This window comes from Lontra canadensis, unplaced genomic scaffold, assembly GCF_010015895.1.
Source record: "Lontra canadensis isolate GAN:19392208 unplaced genomic scaffold, GSC_riverotter_1.0 scaffold148, whole genome shotgun sequence".
Lineage (NCBI taxonomy): Eukaryota > Metazoa > Chordata > Mammalia > Carnivora > Mustelidae > Lontra > Lontra canadensis.
Window position 1 is genome coordinate 1,815,154 of NW_022631142.1, and position 21,262 is coordinate 1,836,415.

At 37.4% G+C, this 21,262-nt stretch overlaps 1 protein-coding gene across 1 annotated transcript in view; it reads left to right on the forward strand.

Moving 5' to 3' along the window:
- Positions 1-21,262, forward strand: part of ZYG11A (zyg-11 family member A, cell cycle regulator) — a 77,182-nt gene that overhangs the window by 38,067 nt on the left and 17,853 nt on the right. The window contains 5 exon segments of the mRNA XM_032844182.1: positions 9,545-9,685; positions 11,739-11,915; positions 14,101-14,165; positions 19,060-19,159; positions 19,253-19,306. Coding sequence (XP_032700073.1) covers positions 9,545-9,685; positions 11,739-11,915; positions 14,101-14,165; positions 19,060-19,159; positions 19,253-19,306 — 537 coding nt within the window.

Here is a 21,262-nt window from a genome sequence, read left to right on the forward strand (position 1 = left end):
TCTTTTCATCTTGTAAAACTGAAATTCTGTATACCCATTAAACACTAACTCCTTATTCCCCTTTTTCTCCATACCCTGGACAATGGCCATTCTACTTTTCTGTTTCTATGATTTTGACTAAGTACTTCCTGTAAGTGGGATCATACAGTATTTGCCTTTTAGTGATTAGCTTATTTCACTTAGCCTGTGTCCTCAAGGTTCATCCCTGTTGTAACATATTGCAACATTTCTTTCCTTTCTAAGGTTGAATAATATCCATTATGTATATACCACATTTTCCTTGTGCATTTATTGTCAGTAGACACTTAGGTTGCTTACACGTTGCTTCCAGCTATTGTGAATAATGCTACGAACCAGGGTATTCAGATATCTTTTTGAGATCTGATTTCCAATTCCTTTGGTATATACGCAGAAGTGGAGTTGCTAGATCATATGGTAATTCCATCTTTAATTTGTTGAGGAACTGTCACGTGTTTCCTACAGCAGTTGTACAATTTTATATTCCCACAAATGATGCGTAAACATTCCAATTTCTCTGCATCCTTGTCAACACTTGTTATTTTCTGTTTTTTTTTTTTTTTCTTTTTTTGTTTTTGAGTAGTAACAATCCTAGTGGGGTGAGGTGGTATCTCATTGAAGTTTTGATATGCATTTCCCTACTGATTAATGATTTTTAAGCATGTTTTCATGAGCTTGATGGATATTTCTTTGTCTTCTTTGGAGAAGAGTTAACTCAAGTCCTTTGCCCGTTGTTTGTTTTAAAGATTTTATTTATTTATTTGACAGAGATCACTGTAGGCAGAGAGGCAGGCAGAGAGAGAGGGAGAAGCAGGCTCCCCACTGAGCAGAGAGCCCGATGCGGGGCTTGATCCCAGGGACCCAGGGATCACGACCCAAGCTGAAGGCAGAGGCTTTAACCCACTGAGCCACCCCTCCTTTGCCCATTTTTGAGTAGTGTTGCTTGTTTTTTGTTGTTGAGTATAGGAGTTCTCTCTATATTGTGAGTATAGGTATCAATTTATTATCCGTTACCAGATATATGATTTGCTGATAATTTCTCCCTTTCTGTGGGTTGCTTTTTTACTCTGTTGATATATTTTGATGAACAAAATTTAAAAAAAATAATTAAGTCCAGGGTGCCTGGCTGGATCAGTTGGTAGAGCATCTGACTCTTGACCACAGCATTATAAGTTCAAGCCTCACATTGAGTATAGAGATTACTTAAAAATTTCATTTTAGGTCTGATATTTAGATTTTTTCCTTTTGTTGCTGGTTTTTGGTATTCTGTCTAGTAAATCATTGCCAAATCCATTGTCATGAAGTTGTTTGTTTGTTTTTAAGATCTTATTTGTGAGAGACAGAGAGAGAGCACATGTGCGCACGCATGAGCATGGGGAGAAGCAGACTCCCCACTGAGTAGGGAGTCCACTTTAGGGCTCTATCCCAGGACCCCAGCCAGGATTATGACCCGAGCCAAAGGCAGACGCTTAACCAACTGAGCCACCCAGGTGCCCCAAGGAATTGTCATGAAGATTTTGCCCTCTGTTTCCTTGTTAGAGTTGTATAGTATTAAGGTCTTATATTTAGGTCTTTGATCCATTTGGAGTTAATTTTTTTATATGGTATAAAGTAGGCACCCACAACTTTATTTTTGCATGTGCATATTCAGTTTACTCAGCACAGTTTCTTGAAAAAACTGTCCTTTCCTCATTGAATGGTTGTTGCAACCTTGTCAAAAATCCTTTGACTACATATATGACCATATATGCAAGGGCTTTCTATTTTGGAGTTTCCTGTTCTGTTCGATTGGTCTATATGTCTGTCTTTATGCCAGTACCACTGTTTTGATTACTGTAGCTGTGTAGTTAAGTTTTGAAATTAGGAAGGTGACATCTCCATTTTTGTTCTTTTTCAAGATAGCTGTGTCTATTTGGGGTCCTTTGGAACTTCATACGAATTTAGGATGGATTTTTCTGTTTTGGTAAATAAAAGTCTTAGGAGTTTGGTAGGGATCATGTTGAATATGTACATCACTTTGGGTAGTATTGTTATCTTGTCTTTTGATCTGTGAACATGTCTGTCCATTTATTTATGTCTTTTTTCATTTCTTTTAGCAGTGTTTTGTAGTAGTTTCATTGTGTAAGTCTTTCACCTCTGGGTTAATTCCTAAGTACTTTATTATATTGTTGTAAATGGAATTGTTTTCATAATTTCCTTTGCAGATTGTTACTTGTTATTGTATAGAAATGTAGCTGATTTTTAAAAAAGATTTATTCATTTAAGAGAGAGAGACTATGGGGGGAGGGGCAGAGGGACTGGGGAGAGAATGCACAAGCAGACTCAGCACTAAGTGTGGAACCCAGTGTGGGATTCCCATCTCATGATCCTGAGATCATGACCTGAGCTGAAACCAAGAGTTCAACCGACTGAACTTACCCAGGTGCCTCGAAGTGTAGCTGATTTTTCTGTGTTGGCTTTGTTTCCTGCGACTCTTAGTTTATTTATAGCACTAATGGGTTTTTTGTGTGTTTTTAGGGATTTCTGCATATGAAATATTATCTGCAGAGATAATTTTACTTTTTCCTTTGCAATTTGGTTGTCTTTTATTTCATTTTCTTGCCTGATTTGCTCTAGCTAGAACTTCAGTACTATGTTCAGTGAAAGTTAGGAAAGTGTGTAGCCTTGTCTTGTTCTTGATCTTAGAATAAATACTTCCAGTCTTCCACCATTGAGTATGATTTTCATTGCAGGTTTTTTTTAATACATGGCTTTTATTAAGCTAAGGTCGTTTCCTTCTATTTCCAGTTTGTTGAGTATTTTTGCCATGAAAGGGTGTTGTCAGATGCTTTTTCTGCCTCAGTTGAAATGATCATGGTTTTTCCCTTAGTTCTGTTAATGTCCATATGTTATCCATATGATATCCATATCACTATCCATATATTAAACCATCTTTGCATTCCAGGAATAAATCCTACTTGGCCATGGAATATAATCCATTTAATATGCTGCTGAATTTAGTTTGCCTGTATTTTGTTGAGTCTTGAATCACTGTTCATAAAGTGTATTTATCTGTAGTTTTCTTGTAGTATCTTTTTCTGGCTTTGATATCCGGTAATGCTGTACTTGTAGAATGAATTAGGAAGTGTTTTCTCTTCAGTTTTTGTTAAATTTTATGAAGGATTGGTATTCTTCCTTGGATGTTTGGTAGAACTTAATAGCAAAGCCATCAGTTCTGGCTTTTCTTTGTCAGGAGATCTTGGGTTACTGATCGATTGTCCTTACTAAGTTATAGGTCTCTTAAAATTTTCTGTTTCTAGATATTTGTCCATTTCATCTAGGTTATTCAATTTGTTGTGGCATAATTATTCATAATACTCTTACAATTTTTTATTTTTTTCTCTAAAATTGGTAAGAATGTCCCCACATTCATTTCAGATTTTAGTATTTTGAGGCCTTTCTTTTTTTCTCAGTCCATCTGGTAGCTAATGGTTTGTCAATTTTATTCAAAGAACCAACTTTTGGTTTTACTAATTTTCTGTGTTATTTGTCTAATTCTTTATTTCATTGATCTCTGCTGTAATCATTATTTCCTTCGTACTGCTAGTTTTGGGTTTAATTTGTTCTTTTTCTTGTTCCTTAAGTTGTGAAAAGATAAGTTGTTCACTTGAGATTTTTCTTGTCTTCTTAATTTAAGCATTTTTTTTAAAGATTTTATTTATTTATTTGACAGAGATCACAAGGAGGCAGAGAGGCAGGCAGAGAGAGAGGAGGAAGCAGGCTTCCCACCAAGCAGAGAGCCGGATGTGGGGCGGGGCTCCATCCCAGGACCCCAGGATCATGACCTGAGCCGAAGGCAGAGGCTTTAACCCACTGAGCCACCCAGGGACCCCTGTTTCTCCCTTTAATTGTCAGTTATGTGTAATATGTTCTGATGGTCTATCATTAGGTGCATAAATGTTTATGCTTATATCTTCTTGCTGTACTTAACCTTTTATTAATATATAATGTCTGGCTTTATCTGTTGTAATCTCTTTTAATTTAAAGTCTACTTTGTCTAATAGTATAATCATTCCTGCTCTCTTCTGGTTATATTTGCATGGAATATTTTTTTCCATCCTTCCATTTTCCATCTAGCTGTGTCTTTGGATCTAAAGTGAGTCTTTTATAGACAGTGTATAGTTGGATCACGTGTTTTTTATTCATTCTTCCAATCTTTGTCTTTTGATTATAGCATTTCCTTCATCTACATTTAAAGTAATTAGTGATAAGGAGGGACTTATATCATTTTGCTCTTTTATTTCTATATGTTCTATATTTCTCTTGGTCCTCATTTCCTGTATTACTGTGTTTTGTTTTTTTTTTTAAAGATTTTATTTATTTATTTGACAGAGATCACAAGTAGGCAGAGAGGGAGGCAGAGAGGGGGAAGCAGGCTCCCCGCTGAGCAGAGAGCCTGATGCGGGGCTCAATCCCAGGACCCCGGAATCATGATCTGAGCCAAAGGTAGAGGCTTTAACCTACTGAGCCACCCAGGCACCACCCCTGTTTTTTTTGTTGTTGTTGTTCAGCTGATTTTTTTTTTAAATTTTCTGAGAATGAGGTTTTATTTTTGTTTTTGTTTTTTAAGATTTTATTTATTTGAGAGGCACCTGGATGGCTCAGTGGGTTAAAGCCTCTGCCTTCGGCTCAGGTTGTGATGCCAGGGTCCTGGGATCGAGCCCCGCATCGGGCTCTCTTGCTCAGCAGGGGACTCTGCTTCCTTCTGTCTCTCTACCTGCTTCTCTGCCTGCTTGTGATCTCTGTCTCTCAAATAAATAAATAAAATCTTAAAAAAAAAAAGATTGTATTTATTTGAGAGAGAGAGTACAACAGACAGAGCACAGCAAGGAGAGGGATAGAGGGTGATGGAGAAGCAGGGAGCCCAACATGGGACTGCATCCCAGGACTCTGAGAGCGTGATCTGAGCCAAAGGCAGATGCTTAACTGACTGAGCCACCCAGGTACTCCAGCTGATTTTTTTATAGCAAAATGTTTAAACTCCTTTCTCCTTTCTCATTTCCTCTATAACTATTTTTTATGGTTATCATGGAGATTACATTTAATATCCTAAAGTTAAAATACTCTAATTTGAATTTATACCAGCTTCACTTCAGTAACATAAAAAACTACTAATTTCCATCTTCATCCCCAGCCCTTTTAATCAATGATGTCCCCAAATTACATCATTATACATTTTCTGCCCCAACGTGTAAAATGATAATTCTTTTTAATCCCTTTGCCTATTAAATTATGTAGAAAACAGGGGCACCTGGGTGCCTCAGTTGGTTAAGCATCTGCCTTTGGCTCAGGTCATGATCTCAGGGTCTTGGGATTGAACCTTGTGTTGGGTTCCCAGCTCAATGGGAGAGTCTGCTTCTCCCCCTTCCTCTGCCCCTCCCTCCTCATGTTCTCTCGCTCTCTCAAATAAATAAAATCTGTAAATTATGTAGAGAACAAAATTTGAAGTTACAAACGTAAATTATAATAATAGCTTTTAGAGTAATTATTTTTTAGAAAATGTATTAGTTTCTTTATTTTATTTTTTAAAAGATTTTATTTATTTGACAGAGATCACAAGCAGGCAGAGAGGCAGGCAGAGAGAGAGGGGGATGTAGGCTCCCTGCCAAGAAGAGAGCCTGATACGGGGCTTGATCTCAGGAGCCTGAGATCATAACCTGAGCCAAAGGCAGAGGCTTAACTCACTGAGTCACCCAGGTGCCCCGAAAATGTATTAGTTTCTTAAATCCTGTATAAAATAAAATGTAGAGTTACCGGCCAGTTTTTGTTTTTTTGTTTCTTTAAGTAATTTGTATGCCCAGCATGGGGCTTGAATCCATTACTCTGAGATCAAGAGTTGCGTACCCTATCCACTGAGCCAGCCAGGGACTCCTACTAATCAGTTTTAATATATCACTAGCCTTTTAAGTTGCCCTTGTATTTACCTTTTTTGAGATCTTTATTACTTCGTATGCTTCCTTCTTACTCTCTAGTGTTATTTTATTTTGCCCTGCAGGATTTCTTTGAGCATTTTTTAAAAAAGATTTTTTATTTACTTGTCAGGGAGAAAGAGAAAGAGCCCAAGTAGGGGGAGAGGCAGGCAGAGGGAGAATCAGGCTCCCTGCTGAGCAAGGAGCCCAATGCAGGGCTCTCCCAGGACCCCCAGATCACAACCCGAGCTTAAGGCAGGTGCTCAACTGCCTGAGTCACCCAGGTGTCCCATCCTTTGAGCATTTCTTACGGGGCAAGTCTAGTGGTAGTCTCCTTCTCTGGCTTTTGTTTATCTGGGAATGTCCTGATTTCTCCCTCACATTTGGAGGACGGTTTTGCTGGATATAGGATTCTTTGTTGACAGGGTTTTTCTGTTTCTGTTTTTTTTTTTTTTTTTTTCTTTTAACAATTTGAACATACTGGCCCATGTCTTCTGGCCTTTAAAATTTCTGATGAGAAATCTGCAGATAATTGTATTGAGCATCCTTGTTTGTGATTCACTTTTCTCTTGCTGCTTCCAAGATTTTCTCTGTCTTTAGCCTTCAAAAATTTGATTATAATTTGTCTTGGTGTGAGTCTTCTTGAGTTCACTGATGTTCATATTCATGTCTTTTATCAAATTTGGGAAGTTTTCAGCCATGTTTTCTTCAAATCCTCTCTCTCTCTCTTCTGGGACTCCCATAATGTGTAATTTGGTCTGCTTTTTGGTATTTCATAGGTTCTTGAAGTTCCATTCACTTTTTTTTAGGTCTTTTTCCTTTTCTGACTCAGTAATTTCCATGGTCCTTTCTTCATGTTGGTTGATTGTTCTACCTGTTCAAATCTGCCTTTGAATCCCTCTAGTGAATTTTGCATTTCAGTTATTGCACTTTTCAGCTCCATAATTTTTCTTCTCTGTGTTTTCTATCTCTGTTGGTTTTTCTCTTTTGTTCATACATCATTTCCTTGATTTTTATCTATATCTTCTTTAGTTCTTTGAACATTTTCAGGAAGTCTTTCCTAATAGATCTGCAATTGTTTTGTTTTTGTTTTTGTTTTTGTTTTAAACAGGACAGTTGCTATTGATTTCTTTTTCTTTTGAATGAGCCGTACCTTCCTATTTCTTTGCATGCCTTGGATTTTTTTTTTCTTGTTGAAAACTGGACATTTGAAACTGATATATGGTAACTCTAGAAATCAGATTGTTTGCTTTCCTTAGGGTTTGCTGTTTTGTTACTATATTTGTTTTGGCTTTTTAAAAAAAATCTGTGCCAAGTAGTAGCCTGAGATAAAAATTATAAGGTCTTTTTAGGTATTTTCTGAGCCTTTTCTTGGGTATATGCAGTCATTTTGGAATTTCCTCTGTATATCCGTTTGGGGTTTTTTTAAATTTTTTTAAAATTTTTTAAGGTTTTACTTGAGAAAGAGAGAACACAAAAGAGAGAGCACGAGCTGGGGAAGGGATGGGAGAGAGAGAGAAGCAGACTCCCTGCTGAACAGAATGCCCAGTGCAGGGCCCGATCCCAGGACCCTGAGATCGTGACCTGAGCCCAAAGCAGATGCCCAACCAACTGAGCCACCCAGGCTCCTCCCCACCCCCCCCTTTTTTTTCTTTTTAAAGATTTTATTAGAGGAAGAGGGACAAGTAGACTCCCTACTGAGTGAAGAGCCCGATGTAGGGCTCCATCCCAGGACCCTGAGATCCTGACTTGAGCTGAAGTCAGACACTTAACTGGCTAAGCCACCCAGGCGCCCTCTAGCTAACAATTTTTTTTTTTTAAGATTTTATTTATTTATTTGACAGATCACAAGTAGGCAGAGAGGCAGGCAGAGAGAGAGGAAGGAAAGCAGGCTCCCCGCTGAGCAGAGAGCCTGATGTGGGGCTCGATCCCAGAACCTTGGGATCATGACCTGAGCTGAAGGCAGAGGCTTTAACCCACTGAGCCACCCAGGCGCCCCTAGCTAACAATTTTAAATATAGTTTGTTTCCCCCTCAGGAACTTCAGGTGTATGCCTCATGGATCTTTGTCGTTTTTTCACATCAGCATTCAATCTTAGATCCTTTGTACTTCTTTCTTGTTTCCTTGCATTTCTTCCCCTTAGTAAATTTGTACCCAAATCCGCCCTTCCTTGGGTAACTTTTAACTTAGTTTTTATATAATTTTGTCTTTTTCTTTCCTTTTTAATCAATTGATTTTCCATCTTTTTGTTGAGGGTATTTTTTTCACATCCCAAAATGCTTATTGAGAATATTCAATTCAGTTTAAAGTGCCGTGTTAAAATTTTCTTCTGATTTGTTGTTGAGGTTTTTTGTTTTTGTTTTTGTTTTTAAAATAAGCTCTACACCCAGTTTGGAGCCCAACACAAGGCTTGAACTAATGACCCTGAGATTAAGACCTGAGCTGAGATCAAGAGTCAAACACTTAACTGAGCCATCCAGGTACCCCTGTTGGCTTATAGGAAGAATTTTTCTCAGCTGAAATGTGTAGATTTGCTACTTAAATATTTCTTATAATAGCCTTATATGGAATTGATTTGAATTTTTAGTTTTTGTTACTTAATTGACATAGTTCCTAATTCACAAGCATTGTCCATTACTGATGTTAATTAGCAGTGTGAGGTTTCTTCAGTGATTTTGTTACTGGTCATGGTAGAGTGGGGAGTGTTTTTCTTTTCTGCAAAATTCTGAGTTTCCCACTTTATCGCCTTTTTTCCCTTCACTATCCAAGAATATTGAAAACTGGGTATTTTATTTGCATTCCTTGTTAATTTTATGTTTTGGATGGGGGACACCATTATCCTCTAGACCCAAAGTCTATGTATAGATTTTTAAAAACTATCACCTAAGTGGTAGCAAGGAAGAATTATGTTAACATTTAATAAATAACAAATAATAAAATAATATTACTACAAAAATGTCAATTCCCTTTTTCATTTTAGTTATTTTATGTGGCCTTTTACCTTTCTCCTGTCTTAATTTATCCTATATGAGTAGTACTTAGAAGATATGCAATCATGGTTCTTGATTGTTTAAAAATAGATATGCTACCCATTGTTCAATTGGAGTCTTTTTTTTTTTTAAGATTTTATTTATTTATTTGACGGACAGAAATCACAAGTAGGCAGAGAGGCAGGCAGAGAGAGAGGAGGAAGCAGACTCCCTGCCGAGCAGAGAGCCCGATGCGGGGCTCGATCCCAGGACCCTGGGAACATGACCCGAGCCGAAGTCAGAGGCTTTAACCCACTGAGCCACCCAGGCTCCCCTCAATTGAAGTTTTAACCGTAATACAGTTTTAGGGAAATGGTTTTTCAATTTGGCTCCACCACATAATTGGTTCATTACATTTAGCTTCATACTTTATCTCTCTGGCCCTGTTGTAAAATGAGGTTGAGGAAAACATTTACCTATTAGGCTTAGGATTCAAAAAACTTTGTAAAGCCCCTGGACCATTAATTGAACACCTTTCACTGTTTGAAACACTTAAAGCCCCTAAAAGCCTGAACTGTGAAGCCTATTGGTAACATCTTTGTTTTTCAGGTTGCTGGAGGAGCCAATATGAGTCAGATCTCAGAAGCACTGAGCCGATACAGGAATAGGTCATGTTTTATGAAGGAAGCACTCTACAGGCTCTTCACAGAGACATTTTCAATGCAGGTAACCATGCCTGCTATTTTAAAGGTAACTACATTGCAGAAAGGTAGTTTTTGTTACTACTTTTTACTTAGTGCAATTAAAGCTGTTCACCAAACACATGGAATACAGTAACTTATATGCCTTATTATTTAGATGTCTTAGTGAGCCAAGGTACCCTTAGGGAGAAAGGAGGACACTGTTAGGCTTAATTAATGGCCAGAGCATCTCTCATTTTGAGCATCTAAATTAATTCAAGTCATCTAGTGTTTTGATTTAGTCTGAGAAGGAGAGGACATATGTACTATTTTGCCTAAAATAGGAGATCTTAATCTATAAACATATATTCATTTCACTGTAAATGTTGTTTCTTATTTATTCATTTGTGTACTCTTTAAAACCTAACATTTGGTTTTCTGAAAGAAAACAACAGTGTGTCCAACAAGAATAGAACAAAATACAATAATTAAGGGTGCAAGATCTACCATTTAAAGTATTTTGTGAATAAAGTAAAATGACCAGTATTGATAGGGTCAAACTTTGCTTTGGCTTATAGAAAAATTAATTTATTTTAAATGTTTTTGGAAGTATTAAGTGGTTTGGGAAAGAAAAGTGCATTTATTTAAAGGGAAATGTAAGATGAAAATGGAAGACTCGAAGTCACTTTGTTTTTATTATTATTCTGTAATTCTTTATAGTTCCTTAAAAAAATTGGGTATTTCTACACTGTGGAGATAAGATATGTTCATAACTTAAAAGCAGTACTGTATAAAGTGAAAAACTCTGGACCTTTGTTTCCCGTATGTAATGAGGAGCTTGAATTAGATATTCTGTGATTTTTGAAAATCATGTTTTTTGTTGTTTTATTTCTACATGTTTAACTTGGATGATAGCAATCTGGTGAAATCCTAGGAGCAAATTAGTAATATAGAAAAAAGTCATTTTCCGTAGTGGAAATGTATCCCAGGTCTGTGTCTAGGCTCTGTTATTTCATGCAGCTGTCAGACTGAGGGGCTCTGGTCTCTTAAAATCATGGTTCATGCCAATATCAGCAGACTGGTTTCTGAGGTAGATAGAGATAGACAGAACAGATTGCACTGTCCCTGAATGTTAGTGCAGCTCTGGTCTAAGTTTAATACAACGCCTTCATGTTACATTTGTGTTGTAGGTCTTCTACAGTCTGTCTTCTAATGACCTAGTTTCTAATGTTATGTTTGCAGTTTTCAAATTATTTCAGTATTCTATTAAATTGAAATTATTTCCTCCTCTGTGGTGAATTCATCCCATCCTTTTATCTGTTCTGTGTATTTCCTTATAACATTTCCATTCCTAAGTAGTCCCATTTTCATTCCATCCCTATCTCCACCTCCTTCTGTCCAAATCTTATCTGAGACCCTGCTTAAAGGTGCTCTTGGAATGAAGAATTCTGATCCATACCAGAAATGAATGCTCCCTCCCCAACTACCTTAGGTAGCAGTTTATATAGCTTATGGTGCTTTTTTTTTTTTTTCCAGTTTCATGTTTTGATATCCCTCACAATGTTATTTGTTTACATACCGTGTTTTTCTCACAAGGCTTTATGCTAAGGAGTAGGGTGTAAGTAATTTACGTTGTGTTCTGTAGTATTTATCACAATGCCTTGTATGGAGTGAGGCTCAATAAATGATTACGAAATCATGGAGGAAATGGAATTCCAGAGAAGAGAAGTGACGTGCCTAAAGTCACACATCTAGTTAATAGCCTCATTTGGATGGGAAGGTATTGTTATTGCCCTGAGAAGTAAATGCTTAGGATAGGAAAAAATCTTTTACTTTCTATTCCAGTGAGCAAATATTTTTGCCAGCTAACACAAATGCAGACAGTATAAAGAATGTTTGGTGCCCCTGGGTTGCTAAGACTGTTAAGCATCTGCCTTCAACTCAAGTCATCAGCAGGAGCCTGCTTCTTCCGCTCCCTCTTTTGCTCCCCCTGCTTGTGCTTTCTGTCTGTCTGCCTGTCTCTCTCTCTCTGTCAAATAATAAATAAAATCTTAAAAAAAAAAAAAAAGAAAAAAAAGAATGCTCCTGTTGTCATATGCCACTAAAAACAAGTTCATCTTCAGCTTGTGGCTGTAGGAATGAGGAATCATCCATTGGATTTGCCAGTGCAGTTCACAGCCAGTGCTTGCGCCCTCAACTTAACACGCCAGGGCCTGGCCAGGGGGATGCCCGTTCGTCTGTTGTCAGAGGTCACCTGTCTGCTTTTCAAGGCTCTGAAAAATTTCCCCCATTACCAGCAGGTAATTTGAATTGAATAACTTGACTGCTTCTTACTTCAGGACAAATAATATGAAAGATTTTTTTAGTATTAGTTAGTATTAGCTATTATTAGTATTAGCATTATTTTGTTTTGATTTTTCATCTCCCTGAGAGAGAATAGACAAGGAATTTATGTTTGTTATAGAAAAAAGTAGTATATTTGGATTAGCAGTTGGGTTTAAATTTTTAAAAAATTTGTTGGAAGCCATTGACCCAGAAATCCATGTATTGTTAATACTTCAGTACATCCTTACAGGGTTAACATCATATGTGAAAATTAAATTGGAAAAAAAAAAAAGTTAAATTGAATTGAGTCATAGATCTAAATATAAAAGCTGAAAACCAAAAAATTTCTAGGAGAAAACAGAACAAAATATTTGTGACCTTGGAGTAGGCAAAGTTTTCTTAGGATATAAAAAGCACATGTCATTAAAGAAAAATAAATTAGAATTTATCAAAATTAAAGGCTTCTCATATGTACACACACATACATACATACATGTACACAAACTGAAAAGGGTAAGTCATGGGATCGAAAAAATGTTTATTTTGTATATATGAAAAAGGACTTTTATAGAGAATATAAAGAACTCTTAACTCCACATAAGACAAATCCATTTTATAAAAAGGCAAAAGATTTGAGCACTTTACTGAGGAAGATTAAGCAGATGAAAGATGAGCATGTGAAAAGATGCTCAGTGTTTTTAGTCATAAGGAAAATGCAAATTAAAAGCACATTGAATTACCAGTAGATACTATTACACACCCTCCAGATTGGTTGAAATTAAAAGACTGACAATACAAAGTGTTAGCAAGAGTGTGGAGCAACCGAAATTCTCATAAATAGATGTTAAGAATGTAAAATGATACAACTTCCAGTTCAACAGTCTGGTAGTTTCTTTCAAAGTTAGACATAGATCTTCTTTACTACCTAATCTTTCTACTTCTAGAGAAATGAAATCGCAGCTTCATACAAAGCCTTTTACATGAATGTTCATAATATCTTTATTCATAATATATCCCCTAAAACCGAAAACCTTTCACTTGTTGAACAGGTGAATAGATAAGCAAATTGTGGTATATTCTTTTAAGAAACTCCTGTTGGCAATAAAAAAGAATAAAGTGCTGTTACGTGCAACATGGATGAATCTCAAAAACATTATATGCTGAGCAAAATAAGCCAGACACAGAAGAGTAGATATTATGAGATTCTATTTGTGTGAAACTTTGGGAAAGATTAATCTGTAATGACATTGTAATTTTCTGAGGTTGGGATTGATTAGAAGGTGGTACAGTGCAACTCTTTGGGGTGATGGAAATATTTTTTATCTCAATTATGGTGATGGTGGATGGTAGTGGTTATACAGCTGTATCAATTTGCCAAATGTAACTGAAGTGTGTACTTAAAATGGAAATTAAAAAAATAAAATAAAATAAGGAAGGTGGTCTTTCTGCAATTAAAAAAAAATCTGCATTTTCACTTTCTCTTGAAAAGTTGGCAGCTCCTTCAGAGTTTAGTGTTAATTCCTTCATGGAAGCCATCAGTTAGAGTAAAAACTGCCCCATAAAAGGGCATGAATTCTCCTGTTCATAATTTCCACCATTGCTCTGCTGTGTCCTACTCAGCCATCTTCACTTTTTTATGTTACTGCCTAGTTCCTGTTGGCATTTCAGGCTTGTTGCCCCTGCCTCATACACTGTACTTCATTCAGACTGGCCTACTCATGGGTTTTCAAAGAGATGGTATATTTTTCTATTCTCACAGCTTTCTCAGGAGACCTTCTCTTTCTTTCCTATCTGTAAAGGCCCAGTTCAACCCTAGCAGTCTTAGTTTGCAAGTATAGCTCTATCACAGAGTTAGTTATGAGGTCTGGTAAGGACATCTGTAGATGGCCAGGCTTCAGGTAATTGATTTGGATTGACACACAGGCACTAGGGTTCAGGGGGAAGAGACCCCCTGCTTTGCCAAAAAAGGGGGGGCAGATTATTCTTTAGGCAGAGGTAAATGTGACATAGTGAGATTGAATGAATAACTTGGAGAGAGCCAGGTACACAGTGAGTTCTCAGTAAGAAAAGCTCATTGGTAGCACCTTCCAGGTGCTTAGAATCTTTATTTAGAATGGGGTATACCTTTGCTCAAAATTATTTTTCTTTATTCCCTTAAAGTTACAGAAGAATTGTCTTCTCTCCTTAACTAATTCCAGGATTCTTGTGGATGTTCCCTTTGACAGGCAAGTATAAAACTTGGTCATCTGATTTTGGGATATTCACCAGCGTTACTCTGAACATTGTTGGTTTTTGGTTTTTAGCTTATTAGCGAGGGTTTGATTAAGGCTGGGCTAAGGTGTCTGAGGAAAATGTTCTCTTGAGCATCTGCCACAGAGGTGATTGGAAGTACCCTATGGCTGACTCTTGAACAATGCAGGGATTAGGGACACTTGCCCCCTCAACCCTGCACAGTCAAAAATGCGTGTATATCTTCTGAGTCACTAAAAACTTAACTACTCATAGTCTGTTGTTGACTGGAAAGCCTTCGTGATAAACAGTCAATTAACACGTATTTTATATGTTAAGTATTATTATATACCGTATTCTACAATGAAGTAACCTAGAGAAAAGAAAATGTTATTAAGAAAATCATAAAGAAGAGAAAGTACAATACATTTATAACACTGCACTGTATTTATCAATACCAAAAGCTTACATTATCTGTTTATAAGATGAATTGTCTGTCCATACCTACATCGGTATCATCTTATATCATACAAAACACTGTAGACGTTGTATATATTACTAAGGCTAGATAACAAAAATGAAAAGGTAGGGGTGCCTGGGTGGCTCAGTTGGTTAAGCATCTGACTTTTGATTTTGGCTCAGCTCATGATCTTAGGGTTATGAGAGTGAGTGTCAGGCTCCGTGCTCAGCAGGGAGTCTGCTTGTCTCCTCCTCTCTCTCTCTTCCCCTCTTCTGCTTGTGCACTCTCTCTCTAAATAAATCTTTACAAAAAAAAAAAAAAGAAAAAAAAAGACAGTGTGGGGCTCTTGATTGGCTCGGTAGAGCATGTGACTCTTGATCTCAGGGTCATGAGTTTGAGCTCCACATTGGGGGTGGAGTTTACTTAAAGAGGAAGAAAGAAAAAAGATAATGTGAAAAAGAAATACTTATTAACAGGGCACCCGGGTGGCTCAGTCAGTTAGGCGCCTGACTCTTATTAATTTTGGCTCTGGTCACGATCTTAAGGTTGTGGCTCTGGCAGGCTCTGTGAGGAGTGTTCATGTGCACACACACACACACACACTCTCTCTCTCAACAAAAACGAAACAAAACATATATATATATATATATATTTTGTTGGGGGTATAGTCATGCACCGATAATGAAGAAGCAGCCATAAGATTGCTTTATGGTGGTGTTGTATAAGCAATAGAATTGCTTCATGGTAGCATATCCTTCCTCTAATGAATGAATTGCAATGAATTCTTATGGCATACAGTATAACAGTCATAATACAATATTGGAAACATTGTTACATTTTAAAAAGTAAAATTATTTACCTGTGATGATAGGCTGATAGGCAGTTTCTCCAATTATGATAGAAAGGCATAGTGTATGATAATGTAATTCTTTGAAAGCAAAGTTTTAAGCTGTAAGAAAACTAACACCTTCTTAATTTTATATTAAATATCACTTACCTTATGCCATATAAGAATAGGCTGTCCACTTCCAAGTTTTGCATGTGGTCTTCTGCATTATGAATGCTTAGGCGATGATGATGATGACACAGAAGCATCTCCTACAGTTTTTGTTGTACAGTTGTTAGATGTTCATATGAAGATACATACACAATAGATAACCTTTATTAACTGTAAGCACGATGATTATTTACTGCTCATTAAGTGGAAATGGATCATCATAAAGGTCTTTATCCTCATCATTTTCATGGGGAATAGGCTGAGGAGGAAGAGGAAGGGTTGGTCTTGCCGTCCTGGGGGTGGAGGAGGTGGAGGAAGTGGAAGGGGAGGCAGGCACACTTGGTGTACCTTGACAGAAATATATCATGATTTCTGTCTGCCACCGTTGCTTTTTCATTTCTCTAAAAATATCTTTATATGGTGTCAATCCTTCTTCTACCATTTGGTTTAGTTTCTCTGCCCATATTATAGAAGGGTCCAGGTTATAAAAGAAGTCAAAAGCAGTCTTGAATAATCAGACTCTTCTGCCAGATTATCTAATGCCAGTTAATTTTCTGTCACTCCTTCTCCTACATCTTCTTCCTCTTTGTTTGGAAGTGCTTATCTCCATTAAGTTGACATCTGTCAAAATAATTTTAATAAAATCTTAAAAAAAATAAAGTAGAATCTTGGGGTGCCTGGGTGGCTCAGTGGGTTAAAACCACTGCCTTTGGCTCCGGTCATGATCCCAGGGTCCAAGCCTCAATTTCTTAATATATAGAGAGATTTTATAAATCAGAAGAAAGCTAGCAACCCAATGGAAAACCTATCAAGGACATGAATAAATAGTTCACAGGAAACATAAATGACTGGGGGGCAGGAAGGTATCACAAGCCTCATGCCAAAGTAAGTATAAAATAAAACGATGGTGGCGCTCGGGTGGCTCAGATGGTTAAGCATCTGCCTTCAGTTTGGGACATGCTCCTGGGGTCCCGGAATCAAGCCCCAGGTAGGGCTCCCTACTTAGTGGGGAGTCTGCTTCTCCCACTCCTTCTGCCTGCCACTCACTCTCTACTCCTCTCTCTGTTAAATATGTAAATAAGTAAATAAAATCTTCAAAAAAAAAAAAAATCCCTTTTCTGGATTCGTTCCATCAATACTTTGTCCCTGAAGTCAGGAAGTACCTTGCCAGTAAAGGACTGCCATCCCCCTCCACCTCTTTTAAAATTTTTCTTTAAATTCTAGTTAGTTAACATATGGTGCAATATTGGTTTAGGACTGCCTTTTAAAATTCTTTTTTTTTAAAGATTTTATTATTATTTTTTTAAAGATTTTATTTATTTATTTGACAGACAGAGATGACAAGCAGGCATAGAGGCAGGCAGTGGGGGGCGGGGGATGCAGGCTCCCCGCTGAGCAGAGAGACTGATGTGGGGCTCAATCCCAGGACCCTGGGATCATGACCGGAGCTGAAGGCAGAGGCTTTAAACCACTGAGCCACCCAGGTGTCCCATGAATTCACTTTTTGTTGAATCATATTTGAGTCTGTAAGTATGAGTTTCTCACAGCAATCCTGTACCCACATAAAAGAGATGAAAACGTGTTTTGCAAAAAGTGCAAGGTTTTCATGCCTCCTGGCATAGCTGCAACAACAACTTAACAAATTTACTTTTCTTTTTCTTTTCTTTTTTTTTTTTTTTTTACAACGGTCCTTATACTGGACTCATTTGTCTTAAAATGATGGGTAACCTCAGCTGCAGACCTCAGTCTACAGTAGATATCAGGCAGTCACCTTTTTTTTGTAATGTCACCTTTTCTCTGCTTCTTGGGAGCACATCCAGCATCACTGGTGGCACTTTATATGGGTCCTCCCCAGTGGTTTTACTCAAGGTTTACAGTATTTCATGAAACACAATGAAAAATACACAAGAACTGTAAGAGATTACTTTTTATTTTGCAATTTACTGGAAAGATGAACTGCTCATGTGGAGTGATTAGTTTTGCATGGCATTTTAAGTGGATACTCAGAACGCTTGAGCTCACCCCCATATTGACAGGAGGTGGCTGCGAAATAATTACAGTTGTAGAGTATGAACTGTAGTTACTTTTATGCTGTTACTGTTTAATACTTTGTTTATATTTCTCTTGACTGAATGGTACCATGTATGGTTGGTGTTTGTGTAAGTTTCAATAAATTTTAAACTTTTATAGTAGATGTGTGTATATTTTATGGTTATAAATAGTAAAAGAAACTGCTACCTAGTATTTATGTATATTTTATGCATTTATAAATACCTGTCTTAATTTTTTTGATGTTTCTAGACTATGTGCTTGGTCTGAATTTTTCCAAATTGTCGCAAATCTCCAAAAAATTTTCCAGTATATTTATTGAAAAAAATCTGTGTATAAGTGGACCAGTACAGTTCAAACCTGTGTTGTTCCAGGGCCAGCTGTGCTCGAAAATGTCTCCCAAAGTCTGATTCCAGTTCAGAGTAGTGAGTGGTTAAGAACATGGGGTCCAGAGAGTCAAACATACGTGGATTCAAGTTCTATCCCTTCTATTATCTTTGCATGAGTTTCCTCATTTATAAAATGGTGGCTCTTCTGAGGATTAGACATGATAATGTTTGTAAAGTGCTTACGGCAGTGCCTAGCTTAAGAAGTAGAGTGTGTTCTAAACATAATTCTTACGATTTTGTTGATAATAATTAAGAAAATCATCTTCTTAGACTCCACAGGTGCTCCTCCTGAGGCCTTTATAGTATAGTCTTCCAGATCCATAAGCTCAGAAACATTTGTAATAGTTGCTGCTAATGGCAGGAAAATTAAGCACAGGCTAACATGAACAAAGCCTGTGATACATTGGTGCAAAATTGTAGGCTAAGCCATTCTCAAATCTAATTGAGATGTGTACTTAAAATGGGAGTTGACTTTTAAAATTACAATAAGGAAGGTGGTCTTCCTCACTAAAAAAAACAAAAACAAAACTATTTCTACCTACCTCTTCTTGAAAAGTTAGGTCTTTCTCAATGCAGTCTTTATTCCTACAGCTGCAATCAGTAGCAGTTGAGTACCAGCTGCCTCTTTTTAAAAAAGGGCATGCATTCTCTCTAGCTAAGTGATTTGTTCGCTGTGGCATCTTAGCATTGTCTACAATTCAGATTACAAAGTACTACCTCTATGGGATCTTCTTTCCTTTTTTCAGACCCATCATAGTAGAAACTTAATGCTTAAAATAAGCCTTTCTTTGATCTGCTTATCTTTCTTTCAATTCTGTGCATTTCGCTTACATTCCTATTTGCCTGCTCTCCTAATCTTATTGTCAGATGCTCTTGATTTTCATAGCTGAGGCTTTAGAAATCTAAGATACAGAATTTGTTGGGGAGGCTAAGTGATTTCCTCTCTCCTTATGTACGGTTTAAAACTTTATTGTGAGAAAAATACTGCTTTTCAGGTTTGATGCTGCCAAGTTTGTTATGAGATGGCTCTGTAAACATGAGAACCCCAAGATGCAAACAATGGCAGTGAGCGTCACTTCTATTCTAGCCCTTCAGGTATGTGATCGCTAAAGGCAAGATTTCTCTCTCTCTTCTTGAGGGAGCTCTGACCCGCTAGTATTTCACTTTCGGCTTTTTGTTTGCTTATAGCTCTCACCTGAGCAAACTGCACAACTTCAGGAAGAGCTCCTCATGGCAGTTAAGGTAGGTGGGTTGTCATTCTTGTAACCTTTCTTTTTTCCAATAAAAAATGCATGAACATAATTTAAAAAGTCAGATCCTTCTAAAAAGCTTATAAAATGAAACATCTGTAAGACCTGCTCCCCAGAAGAAACTACTTTCTACTGTTAGAGCTACTTCTTCTAGTATCTACCTCCACATCTCTAAATAAAATGTTTTTTTTTTTTTAAGATTTTATTTATTTATTTGACAGAGATCACAGGTAGGCAGAGAGAGGGGGAAGCAGGCTCCCCGTTGAGCAGAGAATCCGATGTGGGGCTCGATCCCAGGACCCTGGGATCATGACCTGAGCCAAAGTCAGAGGCTTAACCCACTGAGCCACCCAGGCGCCCCTCATCGTTTTATTTTATACTTACTTTGGCATGAGGCTTGTGATACCTTCCTGCCCCCCAGTCATTTATGTTTCCTGTGAACTATTTATTCATGTCCTTGATAGGTTTTCCATTGGGTTGCTAGCTTTCTTCTGATTTATAAAATCTCTCTATATATTAAGAAATTGAGGCTTTGTGATATGAAATGCATCTATTTGCCCCACTTGGTTGTTTGACTTTTTTACTTTATTTATGACATATTTTGCCATGCAGTAACTTTAAAATATTTATAAGGTTGATTTTATTATCTTACTTCTCTGACATTGATGGCACATTTGAAAGTATTTCTAAAAATTTTTCATGATTTTTAACATGTAAATACTTGATTTACTTGGAGCATTGCTTTTTTGGTGGGGGGATGTAAGGGTCTGTTTTTCTTCTCAGTGTTTGCTTTGTACCTTTTCCTGAATGAATGTATTATCTTTTCTCCATTCTTATGCATTGCTGCCTTTATCATATATTAAATTCCTGTATCTCTTTGCATCTATTTCTGGACTTTGTGCTGTGTTAATTTATATGTCTATTTACATGCTGATATCATAGTTTATTTATGGGCTTTATAATTCCTTAATAGTTAAGATCTTTCCTGGGGTTTCTTTTAGTTATCCTTTTTTTTTTTTTTAAGATTTTTTTGATTTATTTTAGAGAGAAAGAGAAAGAGTGTGTGCAGACTTAGGAGCGGGGAGAAGGGCGGAGGGAGAGGAGTGAGGGAATCTCAAGCAGAATCTTCCACTGAGGATGGAACCTGACGTGGAGCTCAGTTTCACAACCCTGAGAGCATGACCCAAGCCCAACTCAAGGATTGGATGCTTAATTGAGTGAGCTACCCAGGTGCCCTTGGCTTGTCTAGTTCTAAAAAAAGCTTTGTTTTCTTTGGGTTTTGTTAAGTGTATAGATTGACTTAGAAGAATTAACATCTCTGATACTGATTTTTCCTTCTGAGAACACTATCTGTTACTCCATTTATTCAGTCTTTCATGTCCCCCGAAGTATGTGGTGTTTTCTTCATATTGATATTCTGTATTTCTTAAATTAGTTCCTGAGACCTTTACCTTTTGTATTGTTGTTACAGGTGGAATCTTCTGGGTATTTGGTATCTAGTCAGTAGGTTTGGGGGATAAAAATCAAGGGTGGGGGCACTTGGGTGGCTCAGTGGGTTAAAGCCTCTGCCTTCGGCTCGTGTCATGATCTCAGGGTCCTGGGATCGAGCCTTCATCGGGCTCTCTACTCAGCAGGGGGCCTGCTTCCCCGCCCCCCGCCCCACCTCCCTCTCTGCCTACTTGTGATCTCTGTCAAATAAATAAAAATCTTTTAAAAAAAACATCAAGGGTGATATAATTTAAATGTGTTAAGGTCTGAGATGCTTGAGATACCAAGGAGGCAGCTTGATACAGCTCAGAGGATTGGGTAGACAGGACTAGAGAATAATTTTGAGTCATCAGTTCTGATACAGGATACAAGTACCTACCTAAAGAGTGTGGAGTATATAGAGAGAAAGGAAAAGGACTGAAACCAAGTATGGTGGAAGAGAAGGAGGAGCCAGAAAAGA